This window comes from Saccostrea cucullata, unplaced genomic scaffold, assembly GCF_032062105.1.
Source record: "Saccostrea cucullata isolate Sc308-1 unplaced genomic scaffold, CSIRO_AGI_Scuc_v1 ctg940, whole genome shotgun sequence".
Lineage (NCBI taxonomy): Eukaryota > Metazoa > Mollusca > Bivalvia > Ostreida > Ostreidae > Saccostrea > Saccostrea cuccullata.
The window spans coordinates 173,051-185,260 of NW_026921347.1; the positions used below are offsets into that span (position 1 = coordinate 173,051).

General features: G+C 33.8%; 1 protein-coding gene across 1 annotated transcript; it reads right to left on the minus strand.

The window, feature by feature from the left end:
• Positions 1–1,674: 1,674 nt before the first annotated feature.
• Positions 1,675–7,563, minus strand: LOC134259792 (sodium-coupled monocarboxylate transporter 1-like). Its single transcript, XM_062742395.1, has 6 exons — positions 7,175–7,563; positions 5,760–5,828; positions 5,396–5,447; positions 5,018–5,085; positions 3,789–3,869; positions 1,675–1,689 (listed from the first exon to the last, which is right to left on the minus strand). The coding sequence occupies exons 1-6, from the start codon at positions 7,520–7,522 to the stop codon at positions 1,675–1,677; spliced, it is 633 nt and encodes a 210-aa protein (XP_062598379.1). The 5' UTR covers positions 7,523–7,563.
• Positions 7,564–12,210: the final 4,647 nt, after the last annotated feature.

Consider the following 12,210-nt stretch of genomic DNA (forward strand, 5'->3'; position numbering starts at 1 on the left):
CTCCCAAAAGATGATTAGGCTGCTGAGTAAAATATAAGAGGAAATCAGGGAAGACGGGGCTTTTTGCATAAAAAAACGTCACTTTTTGACCCACATTTGACCCCCCGGGGCAAAATCAAAATTACGAAACTTTACTGCACATCTACCTGACACCACCAACCATCTCCCAAAAGATGATTAGGCTAATGTGTAAAATGTAGGAGAAGTTCAAGGAAGACGGGGCTTTTTGCATAAAAACGTCATTTTTTGACCCTCATTTGACCCCCTGGGGCAAAATCAAAATTCTGAAACCTTACTGCACATCTACATGACACCAACAACCATCTCTTAAAAGGTGATTAGGCTGCTGATTAACATGTAAGAGAAGTTCGGGGAAGACGGGGCTTTTTGCATAAAAAACTTCATTTTTCAACCCCATTTGACCCTCCGGGGCAAAATCAAAATTACGAAACCTTACTGCACATCTACATGACCCCACCAACCATCTCCCAAAAGATGATTACGCTAATTTGTAAAAAGTAGGAGAAGTTCAGGGAAGACGGGGCTTTTTGCATAAAAACGTCATTTTTGACCCTCATTTGACCCCCTGGGGCAAAATCTAAATTCCGAAACCTTACTGCACATCTACCTGACCCCCCCACCCATCTCCCAAAACATGATTAGGCTGCTGAGTAAAATATAAGAGGAGTTCAGGGAAGACGGGGCTTTTTGCATAAAAAACGTTATTTTTCGACCCACATTTGACCCCCCGGGGCAAAATCTAAATTCCGAAACCATACTGCACATTTACCTGACACCCCCAACGATCTCCCACAAGATGATTAGGCTAATGTGTAAAATGTAGAAGGAGTTCGGGGAAGACGGGGCTTTTTGCATGAAAACATTATTTTTCGACCCCCATTTGACCCCCTGGGGCAAAATCAGAATTCCAAAACCTAACTGCACATCGACATGACACCACCAACCATCTCCAAAAAGGTGATTGGGCTGCTGAGCAAAATGTAGAAGGAGTTCAGGGAAGATGGGGCTTTTTGCATAAAAAACGTCATTTTTCAACCCCCATTTGACCCCCGGGGGCAAAATCTAAATTCCGAAACCTTACTGCACATCTACCTGACACCACCAACCATCTCCAAAAAGATGATTAGGCTAATGTGTAAAATGTAGGAGAAGTTCAGGGAAGACGGGGCTTTTTGCATAAAAACGTCATTTTTTTACTCTCATTTGACCCCCTGGGGCAAAATCAAAATTCTGAAACGTTACTGCACATCTACATGACACCAACAACCATCTCTTAAAAGGTGATTAGGCTGCTGAGTAAAATGTAAGAGAAGTTCAGAAATTTAGTTAATAGAAAAAGCGTAAATCAATTATAATATGGCATATACAAGTATATCGTATGATCTTTGAAGTAGGTTTGAATATATGAATGTATGTTTAAAAATACCTGTCTAGGTAATTGGTATTCTATGTTTCTGTGCAACGGCTCTAAAAGTGGGTCATATGAGTACTGTAAAACAACAAAAAGCTTGATTTTGGTACATTCCCACTGTTCAAATATGTGAAATAACTTACGTTTACAATTACTATTTTAAATCATTGTACAGGAAGAGGAGGAAGAAATATGAATTAGTTATTAAATCCCTTAACTGGCCACTTAAGACAGGTAGCCTCTTATTCCAGTTTGCCCTGTAAAAGGACATTTGGTCAATAAATAAACAATATTAAGCACTGCAGTTAAATTAATTAATCATTATTAAACAGTTCAATTTCACAAAACCTTTTTTGTGTATATATAGTAATTAAAGCTCATTTAAAAGGAATATTAAAGAATTCGAAATGTTTAAGGTTTTGTGTATGTTTCTGTTCCTACATATTAGTTAAAAATCTTGCATTCATAAGTGTGCTTTTGTTTCATTGAATTATTAAAAAAATCTTTTAATTTTCATTTGAAGAAATGCATACATTGCCTGACTATTATCCTTTTTATAAGAAAAAAATACACAAAATACAGTTTAATGGAAAATAAAATAAAGCATAGGAATTTCACTAAAAATATGTCAATAAAAATTTCACTTACATATGTCAAAAAGATAGTCAGCAGTGTACCCCCCCCCCCAATTAATCGGTAATAAACTTACTTGCTGAAGTTTATAAAGTCTGATTATTTTATTTTTTAAAAAAGCTTTCAGAATTTCTATATAACATACACATACACACAAATAAAATGACCAGAGATATGTATTTACGCAGTTGAAAGTCATTCCATAACACAAGTGTCAAATGCAGTAGAGCGTGACTAATTCCTATCGATTCTCTCTTGATAGTGAAATTCTCATGCCATATGAAGCACTTTGTTTTTACAAGAGCCTCTACATGGAATCAAAATCTAAAAGGTGTGAATTTCTTTAGCTAGAGGAAAGTATCAACTTTGATTAATTAAATTCTTTCAATTTTTCAATCGGCGATCTGTGAAAAATAATTAAAAATTGATGTTTAAAATTATATAAAAATTAATCTAATTCCAGGACAAATACCAATTTTTTCGAGAAGCGTGTACATAAACACTGTGGATAAAACACTTAAACATACTTCAGGGTATTTAAAACAATTGGTTTAATTGCATTAATAGGTTAAATTGACTATGGTTTAAGCGAGGTTATAATTACCCTGATATCGAGGATATAATTACCCAAGCCAACACGTTTAAAAGATTTGATAGAATCGCAACAAGTGACAAAATGGGCGCCTATTACAGTATCAATAAGGCTGTTAGGGGATGATTTGAGTGGCTGCTGGCCGCGTTACACAAGAAAAAGGTGGCCGTTTATTCCAGTTAAAATATATAGTAAAAATCATCGGGGGAAACTGAAGTGGCCGCTGACTGCAAGTGGCCGTTGATTTCGGGTGTCCGCTAAGACAAGTTTGACTGTATAAGATATATAAGAGTAGTGTAAACTAAACGTTTTTTAAGACTTCATCTAATAAGACAAGAATTTCTCCTCCCAATAACAGTTTAGCATATGTGAAGTTTTTTTAATTTAGATTGATTACATGTTTAAGTCTTTAAAACGAAAATATAAGGGCGGTACACACTTTAAAGTAAGGTATGCCTTTAAAGTCTTAGACACATTTCCAAAAACGACCAACGGCCGACGGGTTTTGAAACAAAAATATTTTTTGTCGGGTGTCAGTTGTCAGTTCATCGGCCGTTTGGGAAGTCAAGGAAAGACATAAGCGCTTAGAGCTGCATATCCTGTAAAAGCTGAGTTAAGTAATAAAAGAAATTAAAACCTTAACAAAAGAAATTATACAACAAGAGCAATTCTTAAAAAATAAAATTTCAAATATTAGAAAAAGGATTTAATGAGTGGGCATTGTATTATTCTGTGTGAAATGTTTAGGGATAGTATTTTTTAGAAATTCTTGACGCTATGTTTTGACATTACATTCCTGTTCAGTGTGCTCTGCGGGTACAAAACGTTGATCTTAAAATAAAGTAAACTGATTTCTGTTAAATCGAAAAGAATGAAACTTCACACATCAACAAAACAAATATTTTTACATATTATATTGTGCTTATTTTAAAATTCTAGTGAGTAATATAACAAAGATTGATATCGTCCACGAACTTTTCGAACAGCCCTCGTACATGTATTTGTAAGGGAATTTTTAATACTTGAACTGAGAAATAAAGAACGTTCTTATCCATTGTTGACAAAATCTTAGATCTATGTTTTTAATATTAGTTATACCAAAAGGAAATTTATTTCAAATCATCATTTTACCTTAGTCGCAATAGTCAATAGAGAGCCAAACATGATGATGGCCTGAAATGCATCCACCCATACCACAGCTTTCAATCCTCCCTGTAATGGCCAAAACGTATTCAGGAATATTGTTAATACATTAAGTCTCTTTAACTCTTTACAACTTACAGAATTGTTATGCAACATACATTGAATCCTCGCGTCATAGAAATATTACTTTGCCATATCCCCGCAAGCACTTTATAGCGGGATACAAATTTCTCTAAAGTTTAGCGTAAATAATATTCTGAAATAATATTTTAATTAGAAATATCTTTTCTTATTTTATGAGATTCAAGCAAGTATAAAATAATTGGAATTTGGCAATAAATTGAAGATTAAATGAACTTTTTAAAGTGCGTGAAAATGCGTGATTGTGGGGAAACGGTAAATGCGTGATTTTGCGTTAGAAAAAGGAAATGGTATATGCGTTAATATGCGTGACTGCGGGGAAGGGTGTTAAAACATTGCAATAAAACATTGTGGAAAATAAAGTGCACACTTAGCTAAAATTTTCAGGAATTGTTTAGATTATGTCATATTTCATGGTGAACAACAGATACAAAAACCAAAAAAAAAATGATAAATACATCAATGCTTAATAGGGAAAAAGCAAATAAAAAGGTTTTAACTGAGAATACGCAGTTCTGCATAAACATTAAATAAAAATCACGTTGAAAAGTGGATTAAGTTTGAAGACATTATTTATCAGGTCGTCAATTTGAGAATTTCAATGCACTTGCAGTTTTAGGACGTTGCCAAAATATTTCAAATGACGCAGTGTAACATAACAGACGAAAATAATTAGTTTCGGCACTTCATCGAGCAATTAATCGCAAATTCTAGGACTTTTCTAGTAGGCTCGTTTTTCCGACCTTCCCAGAAAGACCCTGGCAAAAAGATACGATTGTACAGTATTGGAGATATGTAGATTTATGAGAGAATCCCTTCACTTTATAGCTTTAATTGAAGGGATTAAAGAAGGCAAAAATAATCGGAATTAATATCCTAGAGAAGTGGCTTCATTGCTGCAGAAATGAGGGACGAGCCCCCTCGAGTCTTGGATGGGACGTTAAAAACAAACATTCAATAAGTCATTTAAAAAAATAATAATTACTGATGTTTTTTTTTAATTCTGCATATAAATTTAATTTAGGAAAAAAGACAAAACAATAAGATTTTCCGGTACAGTCCTGCATAAAACTTACCATGAAAGTGTAAAATGTACACACTACACCTATCAGAAGAAAAGAAGCCCATTCAGGAAATCCAGTTACTGTAATGGTAAAGATACAGAAATAATAACATTTTTTGCAACTGCGAAGTATAGGTGCTAGTTGAATGTACAATGTAATAAATCAGGTGAAAATTGTAAGAACGTTTACAATTCACTGCAGAAGCTCTAATTGGTGACTTATAGGCGATGCTCATTTTAAATTTCTTGAAAGTAGTATTACCAAAATTGAAATCGTCCAAGAACTTTTCGAACAACCCTCGTACGCTTGCAATAATGAACAATTTTGTAGGTTCATTTCAATTTCATTTACACAGAATGATTCTTTAAAGAGATTAATTTTCAACATTACCTGCTTCTAAGGCTGTTGCTGGAGCAAATGATGCAATCCCGGTGTATATCAGCTGAAATACAAACATATTTTTTAAAGAAAAAAGGAAAAGGTCTTTATACATATCAGGTAAGGAATGTTATGCTCATGAGCTTTTTCCATTTAAACATGAATATAAAAGAATTTCCATTTTTAAGCTGATTATACTACAGGATACATGTAAAAAGGACAATGTCTATTTTTTATCAACAAAATATTTTTTCAACATATAAAGCCGTTTCATATGTGACTCTAACACACTTTTGTAAAATCTAATTAACTGTTAGTTAACTACAGTTAACTTCTGTATTTTTTAGTACTTAGAAAACTGAATAATTTTACTCACCGAGGATAGTATATTTATAACTGTAGCTGTAAGTCTGACTGCTCTGGATTTGAATCTTACTTCAATATACTGAAGAGAAAAAAGAGAACTATAATGCTGGATTCTTTTGAAGCCTATACTTGGTTTAAAATAAAAATGCCGTGGACTTCTTTTCTCCCCTTTTGCTATACATGATAGCATTAAATTGTCAATTTTAAAAATGTAAATATATTTACATGTATTACAACTTAAGACTACTGAAAATACCATCAATCAGGTAATTCAATTTTATAACTTGGTTGTTGAATCATAAAGCACACTGCTTTAAAAATAGAAACGAAAGTCATTTTTATATGAAGCAATGAACTTTAGATAAAGGTGTCTTAAGTTAATTCATTTTAGATTTGGAATATTTTATTGAATACTTACTACACATTATGAGAAAGTTAATCTAATCATTGCTCAAGGCGGGTATTTTAGAAAGAAATATAGCTGAAGAAAGAAACAAAATGTACCACAAGTTTCCCTCAATGACTTTGGTCGTGCTGTTCCTCAACAAACTTTTTTCATTGTACAAACCCTACAACGTGTTACTACACATCTTACATGGTACATTTCGTTTCGTTTTATGAACAATCGGTTGGTTTTTTGATTGGAAAAATTCGCTATGAACCTACCGTTTTCTGAAAGGTACATGCTCTGTTTGTGAACGGTACAGTACGCTTCCTGGACGTAACGATTCGTTCATTAGGTGTAGTAAGGCATTTTAGGGTCTGAAATACAACATGCACCTCTTTGCACCACCCACCTCAGGAAATAATTTTAACAACTTAGAATTGATATTAAATCGGTATGCTTTAACATAAGATCCTGCTATTCTTGAGGAGAAGATTCCGAAAATACATGTAAATTTTCATACATGAACATGTATATCAATGATGAATGTAAATTCTATATTGTGGTTTCGACCTACCCCCAAGGATCATGGATTTATGAATTTAGAAATAGATTCACATTGTCTTGATTAGAGATTTTCAAAGAGTTCTTCTTTATATTTCAATCTAAATTTAGGTCCTCTATTGTGGACTCCACTACCTCTGGGGTGATTTTTTATAGATTATACGTTGCCCATGGATGTTTCGCATTCATTTTAACCTTTTCTGTCCCATTTGGTTCTTGAGAAGATGATTCTGACTACATATTTTAATGCAAAATTTGGATTCCCTATCTTAGCCCTGCTCTTCCCACTTTGGCTATGGTTTTAACAAGTTTAATTTACTCATTCACAGGATACTTCCACATTAGACGGACGCAGGGGATTGAAAGAGAGACAATCAGACGACAAAGAATTTATGATCATAAAAGCTTACTTGAGTTTTTTATTAAGGTAAGTTAATAAGAGTGTTTATTAATTTTCCAAAATTGTTTGTACTAACCTCGTACATACTCGTTAATTTCAGCGGGTAAAAAAGAGGCACAAACAAGAAAGCAGCAAGTGCTGCTGCCGCCATTTGTCCAAACACATATAAATAATACTGGGTCCCTTTTGTATACATCTCTGCAGGCGCTCCCAGAATTAAAATGGCTGACAGAAAAGAAACAAGAATAGAAATGGCTACGGGAACCATTTTCAGACTGCGATTTCCCATAAGGAACTCCTTGGTAGTTTTCTGCTTTCCTCCTGCCAAAGCATAATAAACTCCGATGCATGCCGAAATGGTAAGTATTCCAGAGAATACTATCCAGTCAGCAACTGTGAAACTATCTTTTGAAAGACCTCTCATTGTTGTTTTCCCTCACAAAACTTCAAAGGTCTTCAGAATCTTCAAGCTATTGGGATTTCAAATAGTATAGCATTTGTAAATCTGATACAGATTCGATTTTAATTGTTTTCTTAAGGTCTTTCCATCTTTACAAATTAAATGATTCAAAGTCCAAAAACTGCATTTATTTTCGTTTAATATAGTTTAAATTTACTTATTGTTGCAAAAAATGTATAGGTCGCTATATTATTTAGATAGCAGACATAAATAAACAGTACCTAAAACAAATTGTACATTTTTTGGAAACATTATGACATAAATTATGTAAAAATCTGGTTCATATGCATAATTCTGATGCCAAAAGTTCAGAAATACTAGGACTTGCGCATGCTTCTTCTAAGATACATTTGAATTTTGAATACCAGGGAGACTATTTTACATAAAAAGTATAATAATGGGAATGTCTGAATGAAGATTCCTGCAAAGGAGTTATTGCCCTTTTAAAAATAGATTGAACTTTGGGTATATCATTTTCATTTGTAATGAAATAAATGTCTGCTAAGTCTAATATTATTAAGTAGAGCAGTGTTCTATTCCTAGGTCAGACTTGCAATGCTCGGGAAAAACAAGAGGCCCATGGGCCACATCGCTCACCTGAGAAGCTTTAACCATTCTGTTCTTTACCAGATTTCCCCCTTGTTATACATAATGCATCCCCACCCTACCCCACTGATCATAATTTAGACATTTTGAAATCTACACTACCCCATGATCCTTCCATGGCACATATGTTTCAGCTTTTTTGGCCCAGTGGTTCCTTAGAAGAAGATTTTCAAACATTTTTCCTATATATTTCTATGTAAAACTTTGATTCCCTATAATGGCCCCGCCCTTTCCCCGGGGGTCATGATTCCTATAATTTAGAATTTACACTACCCCAGAATGCTTCCACATAAGCTTCACTTTTTCTGGCCCAGTGGTTCTTGAGAAGAAGATTTTCAAAGATTTTTCCTATATATTTCTATATAAAAGTTTGATTCCCCATTGTGGCCCCGCCCTTCCCCCGGGGGTCATTATTTGAACAATTTAGAATCTACATTATACCAGGATGCTTTCACATAAGTTTCAGCTTTTCTGGCCCAGTGGTTCTTGAGAAGAAGATTTTCAAACATTTTTCCCATATATTTCTATGTAAAACTTTGATACCCCATTGTGGCCCTGCCCTTCCCCCGGGGGTCATGATGTGAACAATTTACAATCTACACTATACCAGGATGCTTCCACATAAGTTTCAGCTTTTCTGGCCCAGTGGTTCTTGCGGAGAAGATTTTTCAAAGATTTTTCCAATATATTTCTATATAAAACTTTGATTCCCCATTGTGGCCCCGCCCTTCCCCCGGGGGTCATTATTTGAACAATTTAGAATCTACATTATACCAGGATGCTTCCACATAAGTTTCAGCTTTTCTGGCCCAGTGGTTCTTGAGAAGATTTTCAAAGATTTTTCCTATATATTTCCATGTAAAACTTTGATTCCCCAGTGTGGCCCCGCCCTTCCCCCGAGGGTCATGATGTGAACTATATAATTATAAAAGAATCTACACTATACCAGGATGCTTCCACATAAGTTACTGCAAGTCTGCTCAAGTCCATAGTCAGAAGAAGATATTCAAAGATTTTTCCTATATATTTCTATATAAAACTTTGATTCCCCATTGTACCAAGTTTGGTCAAAATTGGCCCAGTGGTTCTTGAGAAGAAGTCGAAAATGTGAAAAGTTTACAGACGGACAGACAGACGGACGGACGACGGACAAAAATGTGATCAGAAAAGCTCACTTGAGCCTTCGGCTCAGGTGAGCTAAAAACGTGTATTAGGGCCGGTTCACACGGTAGGGCATGCCTTTTAAGTCATGAAACATAAGTTCTAGCCTTACCGTGTGTACTTGTCATAACCTTTATACCTTAAAAAGATAATTAGATAAGAAGAAGTAAAAGTGAACATCGTGATAAATGCGTTCAGAGCTCTTTCATATCATAATTCATTAATTTTTACTTTTTCAAAAAAATATGATCTAATACATGTAACAAATTGCATAATAAAATCTACAATGATCTCATACAAGGGTTGCATGTTCGAAAAGTTCGTGGACAACTGTCATATCCTTTTTATTTGACGTCATATGTTATCCAAATTTGGTAGAAATATGTTAATATGTTAACAATAAATCCAAATAACATGTATTAATTTTGACAAAATATTATGATTGATTAAAAACTTATCTAGATTTTAAAAATGCAAAAATCGGATCGCGGAGCAGGTCAAAATTTAGTCAGTTACAGACAATACAATAAATAATGTCTATAGTCATTTTCTTTGTAAAATGGAAGAAAAACGAAAAACTACATAGCAATTCAAATTAAGAATTGTTACATCGATACGTGTACCAAATTATGGTTTTATATTTTGCTTTGTTGAAAAGAAATCAACTTGAGAAGATAAGTAGTCCTTATTGAAAACGACAAAAACGATGACGTTTTAGAACGTCACGGAGCTGCAGATACGGGAGCAATTTTGTGTTTTTCTCAGGAAAAATCCCGAATAAACTCTAAAAAATGTTGAAGAGTCAAGAAAATTTTTTCACAAACGAGTTGTGCATGTGTGTACAAATAGTACAGGCAATATTTGAGTGATAGAGACTCTGTATTGGATGAGGATGACATGTGAAGAAACGGTTTTACTGTTAACATCTCAAAAAAATTTAAAATTTGAAACGTAAAAAAAGACAAAGCCGCTTCAGAGTTGCTTATCCTGTGAAAGCAGAGTTAAGTACTAATGGAAATTAAAACCTTAACAAAGGAAATTATACAATGAGATCAATTCTTAAAAAATAAATGCCAAGTATTAGAAAAAAAGAAACATAATGAATGGGCATTGGAATATTCTGTGTGAAATGTATGGGTATAGTATCCATTATAAATTCTCGACGCTATGTGTTGACGTTACATTGCCGTTTTGTGTGCTCCGCGGGTACAAATCTATTCTTATCCTAAAAGTTCTCCTTGAAAAACACTTTTTTTTTTATTTGTACGTTCTAATTACAACCATATCCTCAGGCAATTGGAAGCGTTTATATATTGATTGTTATTTTATTGATTATAGCAACACAGCGAACCTGATCTGTGGAGGCTGGAAATTATTCCAATGCAAAATCAATTTTTCAAATAGACAAAAAAGTGTGATTCAAATATTTATTCTGTATTGTAAGAATAATCTTCTTTTTTTTATTTTAAAGTAAAAAATCTTCCATTGAATGGCATTCATCATTGCGTTTAGCTGAACGAAATAGTTTCTTCCGACTTTTTTTTTCAAATTCATTATCAGGAAAACACTCATAGAAAGATCGAAATTAATGATTTTCTTTTTAATTTGATTTTATTTGCGAAATAAACATACTGTACTGAGAGGTATGTGCTTGTCTTATTTAATGTGATAGACAAAGACATGTAAATCAATTTAATCGTAGATTCGCACCTTAAACATACAATAAAGTGTTATAAAATAAAGGTAGTTATCTCTTTTTCGGGAAATGTACATTTAGCGATATTTGAATAAAATATTTAAAGAAAAGACAGTACATACCCGTGTCGACACAAAACAAATCAGAACATTTTTGATCCACATAAAGCTTTGGAGTATCGGTAATTTCAAGTGACTTGCACACGATCAATCGCGGTAATCAATATTTGCACCGTTTCCCTGCTGTTAAATATTTGTTGTTAGCAACGTTAACACTAATGTGTTAGGCGTTAAATTTGCACACGTATTACAACTCCAAAAAGTACAAAAAAGAGAGGAAAACTAAACATCTCACATTACATTTTCCGTGTTCATGATGCTACTGACAATTAACAATGGTAATTTTCATTCTTATATCGATATGATATATCTTGGTGAGCTTGAAATAAAACGTACAGAGTCGAAACATTAGGCCTTTTAACTGCCGCTAGGGGTCGGTGTTATGAACGATAACTCACTGCTGAAACTTGTTTAGAGCAGGCTCGGGTATCTAACTGTTTACACGCAAGGTAGTTTTTAGCATTTCCAAAGTGTTTCTTTGCTCTCGGTAGAATCCAGTGGTTTTAAAATTTAGCACCAATGTTAAACTTATTTACTGTATAGTTGCGGACACCGGTTTACTGCATGTAATTAAAATTTTTAATTAAAATAAAAAGTGAAATCTACCCTCCTTCTCAGTTCTAACCTAATTAATATTTTATACTCGGTCGTTCCCCTTCGTGCTTAGTAACACAAATATGATGATCAATTGTTGCATTTACTTGTAAAATATATATATATATACACAGGAAGCGAAAAAGCGCGAACAGAAAAACATGACATTAAATTTTCTTCTTCATAATAATCGTCAAAGAGAGTTAAAACTATTGAATATAGTCTGTTCCCCATTCATTTGACCCTGTTATTTCAGGTAGAGTGAAGGCATTCTCTTTCTTGGTCAAACTTTTTGTGTACAAAACAATTAATGTGAGGAACCCTTTTGTGTATATAACAATACCAATGCTGAAGCAGCCTATATGTCATTCCTATAAACGATAACTCATAAATCGGCACTAAAGTTGGCCATTTTTCACACCTGAGTTACCTGTCATTAAACACAACATCGGAAAAGTCAATTTAAAGATTTAAAA

Coding starts and splice junctions, on each gene's coding strand:
- LOC134259792 (XM_062742395.1), bottom strand. CDS start 7,522: ATGAGAGGTCTTTCAAAAGATAGTTTCACAGTTGCTGACTGGATAGTA. Junction 5,829..7,174: donor AATTAACGAGTATGTACGAG/GTTAGTACAAAC, acceptor TTTTCTCTTCAG/TATATTGAAGTAAGATTCAA. Junction 5,086..5,395: donor AGCAACAGCCTTAGAAGCAG/GTAATGTTGAAA, acceptor TTACCATTACAG/TAACTGGATTTCCTGAATGG.